The 15773-nt window shown below is 43.5% G+C and overlaps 1 protein-coding gene across 1 annotated transcript in view; it reads right to left on the reverse strand.

Annotated features, from left to right (window-relative positions):
• The window catches only part of myo3a (myosin IIIA), a gene marked incomplete at its 5' end in the record, with an annotated part of 52756 nt that overhangs the window by 15258 nt on the left and 21725 nt on the right, over positions 1-15773 (reverse strand). Inside the window, 14 exons of the mRNA XM_080418341.1 lie at positions 500-653; positions 789-2421; positions 3000-3123; positions 4304-4390; positions 4812-4974; positions 5606-5717; positions 6200-6405; positions 6983-7060; positions 10068-10147; positions 11127-11256; positions 11403-11491; positions 11884-12037; positions 14558-14714; positions 15562-15772. Coding sequence (XP_080274467.1) covers positions 500-653; positions 789-2421; positions 3000-3123; positions 4304-4390; positions 4812-4974; positions 5606-5717; positions 6200-6405; positions 6983-7060; positions 10068-10147; positions 11127-11256; positions 11403-11491; positions 11884-12037; positions 14558-14714; positions 15562-15772 — 3378 coding nt within the window. The remainder of the gene's footprint in view (positions 1-499; positions 654-788; positions 2422-2999; positions 3124-4303; positions 4391-4811; positions 4975-5605; positions 5718-6199; positions 6406-6982; positions 7061-10067; positions 10148-11126; positions 11257-11402; positions 11492-11883; positions 12038-14557; positions 14715-15561; position 15773) is intronic.

Raw genomic sequence — 15773 nt, forward strand, 5'->3', positions numbered from 1 at the left:
CTCCATAGCTTAACCAAAAAGGTGCTAGACCTCACACCTCAAATTATTGGAGTGGCTAAAACTGAGGGCGCAGGGCGAAAACAGACTCGTTGGTGCGAAGTGCAGCGTGTAAGGCTGTCACGATTATGACATTTTACGTGACGGTTAGCTCCAATCGGAACCTCTCCCTCCTCTATATAGCTCCGAGATGAGGTTCCACACAGCTCTGTGCCGTTTGAGCAGGACATTTTAGAATATTTTCCACTATGTATGCTTTTTACCCTTTTCCGCACATCGTATCCAAAAAAGTGTTTTAACTTCTAGCGGAAAAGAAAAATCTAACTGACGGGTTGAAACAAGTGTTTAAATCGCTTAAAATGTCAGCCTGTGGCCAGTCAACCCCCATGCGCAGTACTGAATTGGGAAAACATGGCCAATAACCCATAACTGGGAAGAAATATAGTTACTGTTAGTTTAAAGCCAGAGATAGATTTCAAAGTGCCAATTTCACTTATCTTACCTGATTGGTTAAACACGGGACTGGCGGGAGCAAGGCCGTTGACTACAGTTCCTTTTACAAACATCCCATTGGTCTCAGGGTTTAACTGATGAGCCATGATGATATCGTTGAGCTTCTGTTGAACGGCTATAAAGTCCTGAGAAGTCTTTGCAATCTGTGTGGAATGTAAAAAGAAGATAAAAACAACAGTACAACAAACAACAACAGCAATAGCAGGGATTAAATTGGTACTTAAAAACTGTTAAACATGTTTAGATCATTCAACATGAGGTGCTTTGAATGGCATTACTTCTTTGGAGAACATGTCCACCTCTTCAGCTTCACTCTGAGCTCTGCTTTTGTTCGTCTTCAACTCCTTCCGGTCCTTATTGCCCCTGAACTTACTCTGGATCTTCGTCGCCGCTTGCTCTTGCTCCAACCTTTCTGCTTCGGCGTCCATCGTCTCATCTTTGCGCTCAATCACCACGTCGTCGAGGTCCAGGGGCTTCGCGTCATCTGTTGTTTCCTCCTCCACAACACTTGCGACCGCGTCGACTGCTTCGTCCTCGTTATTTTTGGTTTCCGTTTCAGCGTTCACATCGTCAGTGTCCAGGGGCTTCGCGTTATCCGTTGCTTCCTCCTCCGCAACACTTGGAACTGCGTCAACCGCTTCCTCCTCAGTATTTGTCACTTCTCTTTCAGCTTTCACACCGTTGTCAGTGTCCGGAGGCTTCTGATCATCCATTTTTCCCTCCTCCGCCACACTTGGAACTGTGTCCACTGCTCCTCCCTCCTTATTTCTTTCATCTCTGTCAGCTTTGAGCTTCTTCCTCTCTTTGTGGCCTCTGAAGTTGCTTTGAAGGACAGTGGCGGCTTTTTCTTCGTCCCCGTCCCCCTCCTGGCTCTCGGCAGATTGCTCTGCCTGGGGCTCTGCCGCCGCTGGCTCCTCCTCTTCCTGTGTAACCTCCTCCTCTATTGGAGGCTCGACCGCGGCGTCTTTGTTCTGCTTATTTCTCTTGGGGATCTTTCCTTCGTCCTCGAGGCGTTTCCGTTCCTTGTGGCCGCGGAAGTTACTCTGAAGGACTGTCGCTGCTTTTGCCTCGTCTGCATCGTCCAAAGTCTCCCCGCTTGCAGGAATGTCTGCCGTTTCTTGAGGATCCTTCGCTGCTTCTTGTTCTGCCGTCTCCCCGCTGCGTAGCTCCTCAGCCGGAACTTCGACCTCTGGTGCTTCTTCGTCTCCGGCGGGAGGAGTCTTCTCTTTGGTTTTTCTGGCAGGGATCTTGCCCTCTTCCTCCAACCTCTTTCTCTCCTTGTGCCCCCGGAAGTTACTTTGCAGAACAGTGGCCGCCTTGCTTTCATCTTCTAAGTTAACCTCCTCCACCGCTCCTTCTCCGTTCTTTGCCTCCACGTTGTCGCCCTCTTTTCCGTCTTGTCCAGACTCTCCCACCGGAGCCTCTTCCACTGGAACCTCTCCCACTGGAACCTCTCCAACTGGAACCTCTCCCACCGGAGCCTCTCCCACTGGAACCTCTCCCACCGGAGCCTCTTCATCCTCGATCTCCTTGATCTCCTCCGAATTGTCCTCATCGTCGGCCACCTGCGTGTGATCACTGTCGTCTCCCTGCGGCTCTTCTTCCAAAGTATTATCTTCCTCTTCTTCTTCCCCGGCCGCATCCTCTCCTCCTACCGCTACTGTCCCCTCCTCCATGCCGGTAGGCTCTTGACCGCTCTCCTCGCCAGCCTCTGCTACGGTCTGTGGTACGTCTACCTGGGCCACCTGGACCACAGCAGCCTTTTCTTCGCCATCCTTGTTGCTCGCTCCGGTGTCCACCACGGCAGAGGCACTTTCCTCTGCTCCACCCTTCTCCTCCGCTTCTCTCGACGGCGTGTCCACGGCAGAGGCGCTTTCAGCCGTCTCCTCCTTCTCCCTCTTTTTGGCTTCTCTATAGAGTCAGAATTAGTCAATTAATGGGTCGAACTCTTTGTCTTGTGTCTGAATCACCATGCTAACTGGAACACTAACATGAGTCCTCTAATACAGCGGTTCCCAAACTTTTCAGGCCGCAACCCCCCAAAATAATCAATGAACTGGGCACTGGGCACCCCCCACCCTGACAAGCACTTGGAATTGTAGGCATTACATTTAGTTTGACTCGGTTCCACAGATAAATATTGTGGAACATAGCCGAACTACAAGCTCATCTATTTTCACAATGTTTGCCTAGTTCTTACGTAATATTTGACAATTTGGCCAATTTGGTATTAAATGTCCTTAAATTGCCATTTTAGAAATGTGCAGATACCCTGTATACACGTATACTGTATGTTGGTTACTGTTGAGTGAGAAAACAATGTTGCACATCATTTGTGTCCTGACCCAGTTTGGGAACCACTGCTTTAATACCGTTGTGGCAATGGCAACAGTAGCTACAGTACACCAACTATCTTTAGATAAAGTGTGTTTATTAATAAAGTGAATCTGTCTTTATTTCAGTTTTATGGATTCAGGGTTTTTGCGTACCGTTTTCTGTTGAAGCTCTTCCTTTCCCTTTGCCCTCTGAACTGAGCCTGAATCTTGGTCGCAGCTTTATTCTTCTCGTCCACCAGCTGCTTGTATTGCTGCCTAGCGAGGTAGCTTCGACAGACTTAAGAGGAACAGGAGGGAATAAAGCAATAAGTTACTGGCATGGCGATACTGGACTGTCAAATATTGATCTATCATTTCATGATTGTATGTATATTGAGATTCCATTTGCTCCACAGCCACTGTTGTCAGAAGTGTCACTCCTTTCATAAGGAGATAGGGGGCCACACCTAGGGTGACCAGATCCAAACTGTTCATTTGAGGGACAGAAGTACCGCTTGTGTGGGACAATGTGGGGGGGGGGGGGGGGTTATAGCAACTTAAGTATCTATTCAATGCCTTGATGTCATATTCGTCCATAGGCCTAATACTGCTTATCATTTTGTTATGAACCTGCTGTAGGCTAGGGGATATTTCTCATGTTATTTTAAAACGTTCTTAAAAACATGTCTCTCTCAACAAAATAAATGTGTCCCTATAATGTATTCACATGCTGCTTGAACAGTGCTGTGTCCAGTCTAGACTACACTAGACACAGCATGCAAACTAGACTGGACTACACTGTGCTGATGTTAAGAGCTACAGCAACAATCAGCGCACCTATCAGTCTCAACAATGTAATGGCCACTCCACTTTTGCCTATAAATTGAATACCAAGGCCCTCATTGGAAACAAGTCCGCAAGGACTTTTATGAACGGACCTGTTAGACAAAGTATTTTAAATGTAACTGTGCTGTTTTACATTTTTTGCCTAATAAAATATTCAATCAATCAAAACACCTGCACATTGATTTATTACTGTACACTGGAGCCTGCCAGTCACAAGTGTCGGACAGCGTCTCAATTTGTGTCTGTGTTCCGTTTCACCAGGGCCAGGGTCAGGGGGGTATCAGGTGGGCCACACCCCACCTGATACCCCCCTGACCCTGGCCAGGGGGGTATTTGTGAATTTTGTGAATTCCTGCTTAGAAATGGGAATATGAAGTGACTGGAAGAGACATGTAAGGAGGGTTGTGGGATGAGATGGGGAAGGAACCTGGGGAAGATGGGGCAGGTCCTAAAAGGACCTGCAAGGATGAAGCCTTGTGAGGGAAATATGCTGTTGGCTTGCTTTAATACTCTTCTAAATAAACGTTGATTTATATGCATTTATCTTCTGTATGGACAAACTATTATTTTCCCATAATATTACTCAATAATCTGGGCTTCTCTGGTTACTGATCCTTTTTTGTCATCCATACCAGCCTGAAGTTGGATGATGATGGTATCGAGCTTTGCTTGGCTTTTGTCATCAGCAGTTTTCTTCCGAACCTTGTGTCCTCTGTAGGCTGATGGCAGAAACACAGGGAGTTGGCTTAGATAAATTATAAGCTTAATGTGCATTTGTAAACAACATTCATAATAGGATGTCATTCTGCATTCGCCATGTGTTTGGATGAATACAACAACGCTCGCCCCAAAACACGCTCGCCCCGGGTCAAATCCGGCGACCTCAGAACGGTCGCCACCAGGTATTCCTAAACATAACCTCAGTAAAACTATGCCTAAACTTAACATTATTCCTAACCTTAATCTCAGTAAAACTAAGCTTAAACCTAACCTTATTCCTAACCTTAATCTCAGTAAAACAAATACAAGAATACAAGAACTGCTGGGGGGGCGAGTAGTCCGCAAAAAAAAAAGGGGTTGAGTAGTGTGTTTTGGGGGCGAGCGTTCCGGTTACCGTTTGGATGGCATAATGTTACCGACCTGACTGCAACACCCGTGCGCTGTGCGCTCTCTCCTCCAGCAGCCGGCGGTAACGCTTGACCCCCAGCCAGCCGTGCACGTAGGCCTGGACCAGGACGATGCGGTCCGTGTTCCGTTTCACCATCAGATTCAGATGCTCTACGTGGTAATACTTCAGGAACACCTGAGGACCCGACCGCCACAGAGGAAACAATTTCACAACAACGCCGTTGTTTGAAATTCTCTCTATGGTAATGTATTTTAGACAGCGGTCTTCAACGTTTTTCAGGCCAAGGACCGCTTAGCTGAGAGAGAGATGAAGCAGGGACCCCCCACTACATATTGTATAACATTGTGTAGATTCAACTTTTTAATAGATTTCATAGATAACTTCATAGACTTGTTAGACAGACGCTATCTCCAGTGTTGGATTTATGTTAATGTGTATTTTCAGACAGTTAACCACTTAAACCCTCATTACTTTTTTTCCCCTACACCAAACCACTTTGCCGAAAATAGCCGATCTACAAGCTTGTAGATCTGCTATTTTCCGATAAACTCAGGTCCATAGCCGATTTACAAGCTCGCAACAGATCTGCTATTTTCGGTTAATGTTCCCCTCAGAAAAGGAATTCTAGGATTCAAGTGGGAAATGTTCCTATCACACTAACGTTTGGTGGCCCCCCTGTAGTAACTCTGAGGACCCCCTGTTGAAGACCCCGGAGCTAGTGACCAGAATCGATCTGCAGTCACTAATTGAGTGGAAAAATGTATGAAGAACACATATTATTTGAGTGGATCATTAAGGGACATACTTTAGTTTTCCCCATGGCCCAGTTCTCCAGCCTGGCCTTCTCCAGAATAGCAGCACATGTCTCTGGGGTCACAGGTGGCTCTTCATGGGCCCGGAAGGCCAAGATGTAGTACCTTTATGTGACAAAGTGGACGAAGATACAGAACTTTAAAATGGGAAAAGGTTTGTTTCAGTAGGAGTTTTGTCCCCTCAGCCATTAAACGAACTGCCTCGCTGATAGAATGTTTTTTGTGTAGCCTGCCTTGTATTGTCTTGGTGTTGTTATGTTGCGCTATATTGGATCACTCCAATATGATATATCCCTCCACTGCCACAGAGGGATATATCAAATTGGAGTGATCCAATCGCTCACATAACCGTGGTTACCTACGTAACCATCGTTATGTGCTATCTTGTTCTGTGTTATATGGTCGATGTGTTTTTCTGTTGGAACAGACTGTGAGGATGAATATCCCTGAGTGGACAATAAAGACAATTATTATTGTTATTATTTCTTTCTTTCTCTCTGTCTTTCTTTCTTTCTTTCTTTCTTTCTTTCTTTCTTTCTTTCTTTCTTTGAATGTGACCTGACTATATGAGATACAGTGCTGCTGACCTCTTGATGAAGTTGTGAAACAGGATGCGGTGAGAGAAGCCCTGCCGTCTGATCTTGGCCGTCTCCAGGACTCCGGTGTAGCGCAGCTGCACCAGGACCTTCTCTCGGTCAAACTTGTTGGCGTGTCGGTCGTTGTTGGGCTTGATGCAGCGCACAAACTGGGGCTGTCCTGCCACCATCTTGGACAGCAGGTCCATCAGAGAGTACTAACAGACAGACAAAGAAAATCACACTGCAGGGGACTGTAATATTGTTAAAAGTGCAATAATTGGATTTGTAATTGTAAACCGTATTGGTTACATAATCACAAAATCAGAGTAAGTAACCGATAACTAGCAAGGAAAGATATTATGGAAAATATTAATATCCAGTCAGGGTGAAGTGTTGACAATTTATTGAAGAATATTCGAGCAGAGAAACAACTCCTGAGGTGTCATCTTGAACACCTCAGAGATGTTATCCTAAATGGTCATATAAGGATATTTGCTAAACTAAGTGACAGTACCATAGTAATTCTGACTAGTTAAGTTAAGAACGTCCATGTATAGTATCACTTAGGACAGAATATATGCTGACACAGAGAGTAGTGTAGAAGTCAAAGTCCATGAGGGAAGTCAGCTGTTGGATTGACAGCTGAAGTCAAAGAGCTATGGTTCAAATATAATTAAACAGAAATTATTTTTGAACAGCATAAAAAGTTCTGAAGTAGGAAGGAAAGGCAGACAGACACTTACTCTGAAGTAGGAAAGACACTTACTCTGAAGTAGGAAGAAATACACTTACTCTGAAGTAGGAGGCTACTGTCTGTGTTCTCATGTTGGTGGTTGCTCTGGGATGTGAGGATGTCTCTCCAGGATCACCCTGGTGGACAAACAAACACTTACACTGGTCATAAAACATTATAGACATTAGTTACATTGGACTCTTATGGGGATAGTATATGTCCTACATTAAAACTTGCTAATGGGAAGGTGGGTGGGCGTGGGACCTCTGACGGCATTCTGACTCAGCCATAAACAAATCACGGCCACGTCACTATGACAACCTAAACAAATCACAGCCACGTCACAATGACAACATAAACATAAACAAACCATGAGTCAGCTCCATATATGGGCACAAAAGGGGGCATGCCCATATATGGGCATATACTGATGACATCAGGAATCTTCATATGGGCAAAAGGGACACAGACAGACAATTACAACAGATACTCTGACAAAGCCCCCGACACTATGACTCAGACATATTGGTCGGATCGGCGGTGTGACGGAGGTGTGAGGGCCGCCTGACAAAACCTCTAGTGTGTGTGTGTGTGTGTGTGTGTGTGTGTGTGTGTGTGTGTGTACACACACACACACACACACACACACACACACACACACACACCCCCACACCCACACACACACACACACACACACACACACACACACAGGTACATGTATATGGAAGTCTATATACAATTCTACAATCTGAGGAATTATTATTATTATACAACATTATTAAACTATGCCCAATAGGCCATCTGGGAAAAGAGCATGAGAGGAGGTCTTAATAACACAAAAAAACAATTTTCCAACCAAAAGTTTCTTATGTAGGGTTTTTTTTATGTGGGGGAAAACTCACTCAAATGTACTCCTTTCTCATTGCCAGTAAACCAATATGCCTTTCTGTTTTGTTCATCACAATGTGTGCTTTTCAGAGGCAAGCAATTACACAATAACAACTATCCAAACCCATGACAGTAATTGTCTTGGGCTCGCTAATTATGAACATTATGAAATGAGAATGGGTTGGGCTATAATTATTACGCAATTATGGTTGCATACATGATGGTTAAAGTGCATGCTTAAAATGATTGTGATGCCATAAAACTACTTTTGCTGGGGACCCCCACACCCAAGGACCCCTGGGGGTCCCCGGACCACCAATGTGCTATAGGTAGCTAAAATCTAAAATGACACAGAGGCTTTCCCGGATTGAAGGGGTGAAATCACCATCATTGGTGCTGTGTCATGAACAGGCACGACAGGCAAGGGTTTTTTCCCAGTTCTGAGCATTAATTTCCGAGTAGGCTGTGAAAGAGATGTTGTGAAAAAGGCATAAATGAAAAGAGCGGGCCAAATCGAGAGGATAATTGCAACTTGTTCAGATCACATCACTTCAAATACTGTAGCCTCAAACAAATTCATTATTACTGAAGATCTGTGACATGTATGAAATACTGGCAGAGCAAACTGTAGTATAAGGGAAATTAATTATGCAAATGTATGCTAATGTTGGTCGTACAGTAGCTAATATTAATCTTGACATTGGATACATTGGATACACACATTCTATACAGTTGCTGTTGGGTGGAAACCTTGAATGTCCAAAACCATTGCTTTTTTAATTATTATTTTAAAAACATTTTAAAATAGTGAAAATAGCCGATCTACAAGCTCATAACGCGTGAGCTTGTGAGCTTGTAGATGTGCTTTTTTTTAACTACTTTTGTATGACACTGTTGTATGATGAAGTAGTGTATTTATTCACGTAAATAAATATATGGCATAACAAACATTTGCAAAGTACATAGTACAGCGCACAGCAAATATAGTGAACGGCACTAAAAGCAACTAACAGCTACACATACAGTTTAATCCAACAGAGTGACTTCTTAAGAAGAAATCCTTTGATGGGCTTAAATTTCCCAGGCAACATTCAAAAATATGCAGATTAATGCTAATAGATTCATGAACTCATCAAAAAATAAAAAAGCAGCTTGTGTCTATTGTCAATTGCTTTTAGGGGAACAAATTGCCTGAAGTCATAAACGTGGCATCCCAGTGGGACTGTGTGCTGTGTGACAATTTAGCTAAAACACAGCGGTCTCACACACTTAGGTTTAAAGAAAGAGACGTATTATTAATCTTGACAACTAGGAGAAACATATGTCCGGGTTAACATCTTATGTTGATCGCAAAACATGATGGAGATTTAAAGGACGACTTACTGATTTTCAACCTATCTTCATATAATTTGGTCCTCACTAATGCTCATGATAAAACGGTACCATTTTTGTCAACTAGGTCTGTGCCATTTCACATTTCAGAAACCCGCCTACCAGTGACATCATCGATGGGGAATCCAAGCCAGTAGAAAGTTAGCTTTCTAGGGGTCCTTGGCACGAAAAAAGTTTACTACTGATTTAGAAGGCATTTGTAGAATGGGCCTCATGTCTTAATGGGTTAAACACAAACCATAGAGGTATGCATATAGCTAATACCACATATATTCACAACACAAAGCACTGAGAACATGGAAATGAATGGATACAGATTACAATATACTGTCTCCTTTACCTCAGTGAGTGACAGAGAACTGTATAAAGGAAGCCCTCCCAACTTTGGGGTTAATGAGCAGGGGGAAATCAGAGAGAGAAAGAGAGGATGAAAGGGGAAACGTTAAAAAATGTAGAGCTTAAATGGTCAATAACGGAGAACTTAGCGTGACTGAAGGGATATTTAACTGTCAAACTTGTTTGTGGTCATTTTAACATCTACTCAGGCTTTTGTGTTTCACCCTAGACAGCTTTTAAGTAGCTTGATTCAGTATTTAGATAGTTATTATAGCCGATATCAGTCACCAGAACCAAGGACATAAGTTATCAATGAATCTAACATGGTTAAAATGGAGTTTGAAATTACAATGGGTTTGTATAGGAAGAGGGCGTGTCTGATTAAATTGATATCAAATATGTAAATACTGAATCAATCATAAAATGACCCCAAACATGTTTGAAAGTGAAATATCCCTTTAAAAGAGCCAGACAGAGAAATCCGTAGTACTTGTAAAAGGGAAACCTGTAGAAGAGTGTTAACATTACCTTGGTGATGTTGATGGTGCGTGTAGGGTTCGAGTGGCGCAGGGTGTTTACACCTTTGCCCTTGGTGTTGGCAAGGTTGCCTGTGAAAGAAACACAGAAAGGATCATGTATGAGAACTCATACACCAGTCCTAAAAATACAAAAAATAAAAGACACAAAGCTGGGAGCAAATCTGTGACAGACTGGTAGTTGGGGAAAAAAATGTAGTAGTAACACTTAAAATGGCTTTTCAGTGTATGATCTAATGCATTAACTCTTTGACTGCCAGAGTATTTTCATAAAGTACTCCCCCAGTGCCAGCAATTTTCGTGTTTTTTTATTTTTATATTTTGAATTTTTCTCATGAAAATAATTTAAGGGGACACAATTTAAAGACCCAGCACAAATCCGCCACTAGAGAGCAGCACATGACAGCTTGATCATGTCGTTGGGTCTCTCTCACCCTTCTTGATAGATTAGACAAGGAAAAACATGAAAACGGACGTGACGTCGTCCCAGATTGTTTTGATCGGCGAAAATTACGATGTGATACACGACGGCGATGACTGATCATCACCCAGACCATAGATTATAGAAGAGAACCTGTCCGTTTGTCCGTTATACCGTGTGAAAACCCGTTTATTTACCTATTTTGGACGAAAATGACTGGGGAAAAAAATCAAAAACCGGAAACGGAATCCAGGCCATGAAACCGGATGCAGATGTCCGTGAAGTAAGTGGAACTCGAGAATAACATTGAATATTAAGCAGCATAGCGCAATCAGAGATTAAACAATGAACGCGCGTCAAGCGCGTCGAACGCGTCGACGGCCAACTGGACAAAGTAGCACTTGACGCGTTATCGCGTCGTCCGCAGTCAAAGAGTTAACCTAGATCTTGTAGATCTGCTATTTTCGGCTAATGTTCCCTTTAGAATAGGGATGCTATAGGGTTCAAGTGGTTCAAGTGTAAGAAAAGAAAGAAAAAAGGTCCTATCACACAGAAGATGTTGTGGCCCCCCCTGAAGTAACTCCGAGGACCCCTTTCGAAGACCCCTGCTCTGTGTAGCTTCCACCGTACCTGTTTTGGTGAGAGGATGGGTGACCAGCTTCTGAATGAGGGTGTTTTCTGATGACCTCAGCAGGAGAACAATGTCAGCTGGCAGGGTGTCTCTATTCTTGGCCAGGAAGCCTGCAGCGTTGTAAATCACCTGAGAGTAGTTAAAAGTACAAATATTTCTATACAGCAAATTCCCAATTAGGGCAATTAGCGCATTAATAACGCATTAACACACCACTATGTTAAACCACGATTCATAATTTTGGCCACCGCTATGCCCTATAGCCTTGTATTTACCTTTCCAGCGTAGTGTTGAATGCCGAAACCAAGATCCACCCTCTTTGGTCTCCAGAAGTGTTTGGTCTTGAGGTTGTCTTCAAACTTGTCTATGGAAAAAGAAAGAGCTCATGAGTGAACAATCTTACATAAAACATTTGTACATGCTATTATAAATGCTGAATGAGGACCATCGTGTTTTATCTATCAAATTAGCCACGATGGAAACTACACCTTTTTAGTTGTGAAATTTGGTCCTAAAGGAGAAATAAGTAACACTTTCTATGAAGCCTGTGTCTATAATGCATTATACCATGGTATAATTATAGTTATAAGCATTCACATATAAAAAATTGCATTTAATCAATATTGTCTGTCGGGTGGAAACCTCATAATCATGTCCAGAACTGTTATTTTTCAGGATTCAAATCAAAGGTCGATAATTAAGTAGATTTAGTGCTTAAAAAAGCACTATATAAATCCCAAATATTATGACACTTGCCTACGAGTGTCTGGTCAGTGGCCTGTGGGAAGCGACTCTCCTCGTCCAGGAGGGAGAGCATGCCCATGGGCTTCTGGAGGAACATGTCCAGCAGGGGGCGGTTGTCCTCGTACTCTATCATGCGGGCGTCCACCTCCTCGATGAGGTACTCCTCCTGCAGGGCGTAGAGAGAAGACATGTGACCGTTTGTACAAGTAGTACTTGTACTACCAGTGCTGCTACAGTACTTTATTAGTACTGTATAGCAGCACTGTAGTGGTTGTAAGCAGTGGTGTAAAGTAACTAAGTATATTTACTTCTACTCCACTACATCTCAGAGGCAAATATTGTACTTTTACTCCACTACAATTATTTGAACTTTAGTTACTAGTTACTTTGTAGATTTTGATTATTATTACAAAACATACATTAACCACTTCAGCCCTACATTTCGGCCATTTGAAAATAGCAGATCTACAAGCTCACAATGCGTCGTGATGCAACGCATTGTGAGCTTGTAGATCTGCTATTTTCAAAAGATTTTTATACATTTGAAAACTTGAAATGGGACATTCTGCATAATGATTTTGGTACTTTAATTTAATCTTGATACTAATACTTTTGTACTTTTACTCAAGTCAATTTTGAATTCCAGACTTTCACTTGTAACAGAGTACTTTTACATTGCAGTATTGATACTTTTACTTTACGAGGGGGCTTTGCTTGGAGTAGAGCTACTACCACCAGGAAGCAGCTGACAGCTTTGCTCTTTAAGCTGAAGTGTTTCTCATAATGATGTAGGAGGGGGTACATTCAGTCTCTAGAACCCTTTTAACCAGAGCATGATGAAACACATGAGTGCAGAATGTGTTCACATCTGAGAATATATCAGTGCACAAATTCCTCAAATTCATGCAAGTACGAAAACAATTTTGGTTTGTAATTATCGACAGCTGGGTCAGGGCGGCAGTGGCTCACAGGTGAAGTGGCTGGTAAAGTGGCCGGATGTTCGATCCCGGGCTCCTCCAGAGTTACTGTGGAAGTGTCCTTGAGCAAGACGCTGAACCCCTAATTGCTCCCGATGAGCAGGTTGGTGCCTTGCATGGTTTTCCTCCTCCATCGGTGTATGAATGTGTGTGTGAATGGGTGAATAAAGCGTTTTGGATAAAAGCTCTATATAAATGCACCATTTACCATTTGGGAGATATAGATAGTTACAGCTGCTATATTGAATGAATGAATGAATGAGAAACACAGAAGATTTTTTTGCAATGTGAGCAAGTCAGTTGTGGAAAAATAATGTCATTCAGGGTGGTACACGGCCCTCCACTCTGCATCAGGCTGTAGCAACCCCCCCCCCTGTCATGTGGTTATTGTCTCATAACTGCCTTGCTGCCAGTGCATTACCCCTCCCCCCTCTCTCCCCCTCCTCCCTTCATATACATCTTGGCTGGAGGGCGCACAATGGGCTCCATACTGTTCTTTATGATGAGCAATAACCCTGATCTCATGGAGGTCGACTGACTCTGAATGCTCCTACCATGAGTCAGCAAAATTAAGTTAAGTACATGCACGCGATCGCATTAATAATACAGGAAAAACATTTCAATACAGGGAAGAGATTGACATTATTGACTGACATTACAGACTCACATTATTCTATTCATGAGCAGATTTTGCAGAACACATTTTTGTTCAGTGACAGTTAGGTCTGCAGAGCCAAGCTGTAGTATATTATATTTCCATTTCACACGGTTGACTTGGATTATTACTTGGGGGTCATTTGATGGATATGAAAACACTTTGCACATCACAAGCCCCTCAAGGCACTGACTGCATACATTGCAGAGCGTCAGGACAAACTATATTTCTGGGCCTAGCGCCAACAGCGCCCCAGAGTGAGATTAGCTCCTGTACTAACCGTCTCCGATTCCTAATTGACCCTCGTTGGGGATGATTTATGGCGCCTCTCCACGGGGGAGACCAAATCATTTAACATGAGCAAACTGTTCTGAGCCCTTAGGGGGGCAAAAACACCCCCACGAGAGCCTATAAGAGGGGGAATTGCGTGCCGTGGCATGTGTACAGCCCAATCTGCCACAAATAAAGACGCCGACATTATTCAACCTCCTGAACCATGAGGTGACAGACAATCAGTGGTGGAAAAAGTACTCCATTTGTTTTACTTAAAAGATACAAGTAAAAGTATCAATACTGCAATGCAGAAACAATGCAGAAACACTAAAGTACAAAAGTAATGGCATCAAAATATGATTAAAGTACCAAAAGGAAAAGTACACATTATGCAGAATGTCCACAAGGTATCATAATGTATAAAATGTATTAAAAGCGTTTGAAAATAGCAGATCTACAAGCTCACAACGCATCGCGATGCAACACGTTGTGAGCTTGTAGATCGGCTATTTTCAAATAACCAAAGTTTAAATAGTGGTTAATGTATGTTTTGTAACAATAATCTAAATCTACAAAGTAACTAGTAACTAAAGTTTTCAAATAATTGTAGTGGAGTAAAAAGTACAATATTTTTCTCTGAGATGTAGTGGAGTAGAAGTAAAAGTATTTAACATTGGAAATACTCCACTAAAGTAAAATTACCAAAAAAAAATACTTGAGTACATGTACTTAGTTACTTTCCACCACTGGCTGAGGGTGTGACCAGTATGTTGTACTGTACCTGCTCCCATGCAAAGATGTGTTGATTGAAGTAGAACTGGATCTGCTCGTTGGCTATGTTGATGCAGAGCTGCTCAAAGGAGTTCTTCTTGAAGTTCTCAAACCCAAAGATGTCCAGGATGCCGATGTTCAGCTCCTCGTCTTCCTTGTCGTCCTCTCTGGTAGAGGAGAGAGAGGAGAAGGAGTACAAATGTTAAAGTAACGGAAGATATATAGATATTGATCCTCCTAAAAATGACTCGACAAGGTTAAATGTCATCAAAGACCTTTGAGACCTACATAAGTCACATGAATGAGTATAGGTGTGTTATGGCTGTCCAGAGTGCCTTGAAATAAGTGAGCAGGTCGGGTTTCGGTGCCTTGCTAAAAGGGCACGCTTCTGAGACGCTGGCAGTTGTTTGCAAAATAGTCGGAAAGTAAAATGTAAGCTACGGGTTGAAACAACCATTTAAATCGCTTATTTAGTCAGCCTGTGACATTTTTTTATCTTTTCTAATTTTTTTCTATATTTTTTATCCCACGATTTTGTAACCCATTTTTCACCCAGTGTCAATTGCCTATGTAATCCTGGACACTACTCTCCCTCTGCCAGCCTGGGGAGAGCCCAGAACTGAGCTCACGCCTCCTTCAATGCATGAGGAGTGAGCAGGCCGCTTCTTATCACCCGACAGGGGGGAGTTTCCCCGGTAGGATGTAGCGCATGGAAGGAACACGTTATTCCAACCAGTTCCTTTCCCCTCCATCAGGTGCCCTGGCTGACCAGAGGGAGGCAGTATAGAGACCAGGATTACCGCATGTTTTTTGTGAGGGTAGCTACCCTAGGAGACACGGGGAGAACATGCAAACTCCAGACAGAATGGCCCTTTCGCCAACCCCACCTAGGGTATGGGCACTGATGACGCAGAGGAGAGGACACGCCCCCAGCGCCCACAGCGTCCCCGGGGGGAATCGAACCCAGAACCTTCTAGCTGTGAGGCGACAAGTTTACAGTTTTTATCATCTCACCCCGGCTGGCTGTCGGGCCGCAGCAGGGAGTTGATGCGGTTGACGATCCAGTTGAACAGGCGTCCGTACAGGGCCTTGCTCATGGCGTCCCTCACCTCCGCCGCCTTCTCCACCGTGTTGGGCCGCACGATGGTCTCGCCCCGCGCCACCACGCAGTGGGAGGTCAAGGCCTCCTGGAGCTCCTCGGAGCGGATGCACAGCAGGGACGCCGC

Source organism: Gymnoscopelus braueri (genome assembly GCF_963280865.1).
Source record: "Gymnoscopelus braueri genome assembly, chromosome: 21".
NCBI lineage: Eukaryota > Metazoa > Chordata > Actinopteri > Myctophiformes > Myctophidae > Gymnoscopelus > Gymnoscopelus braueri.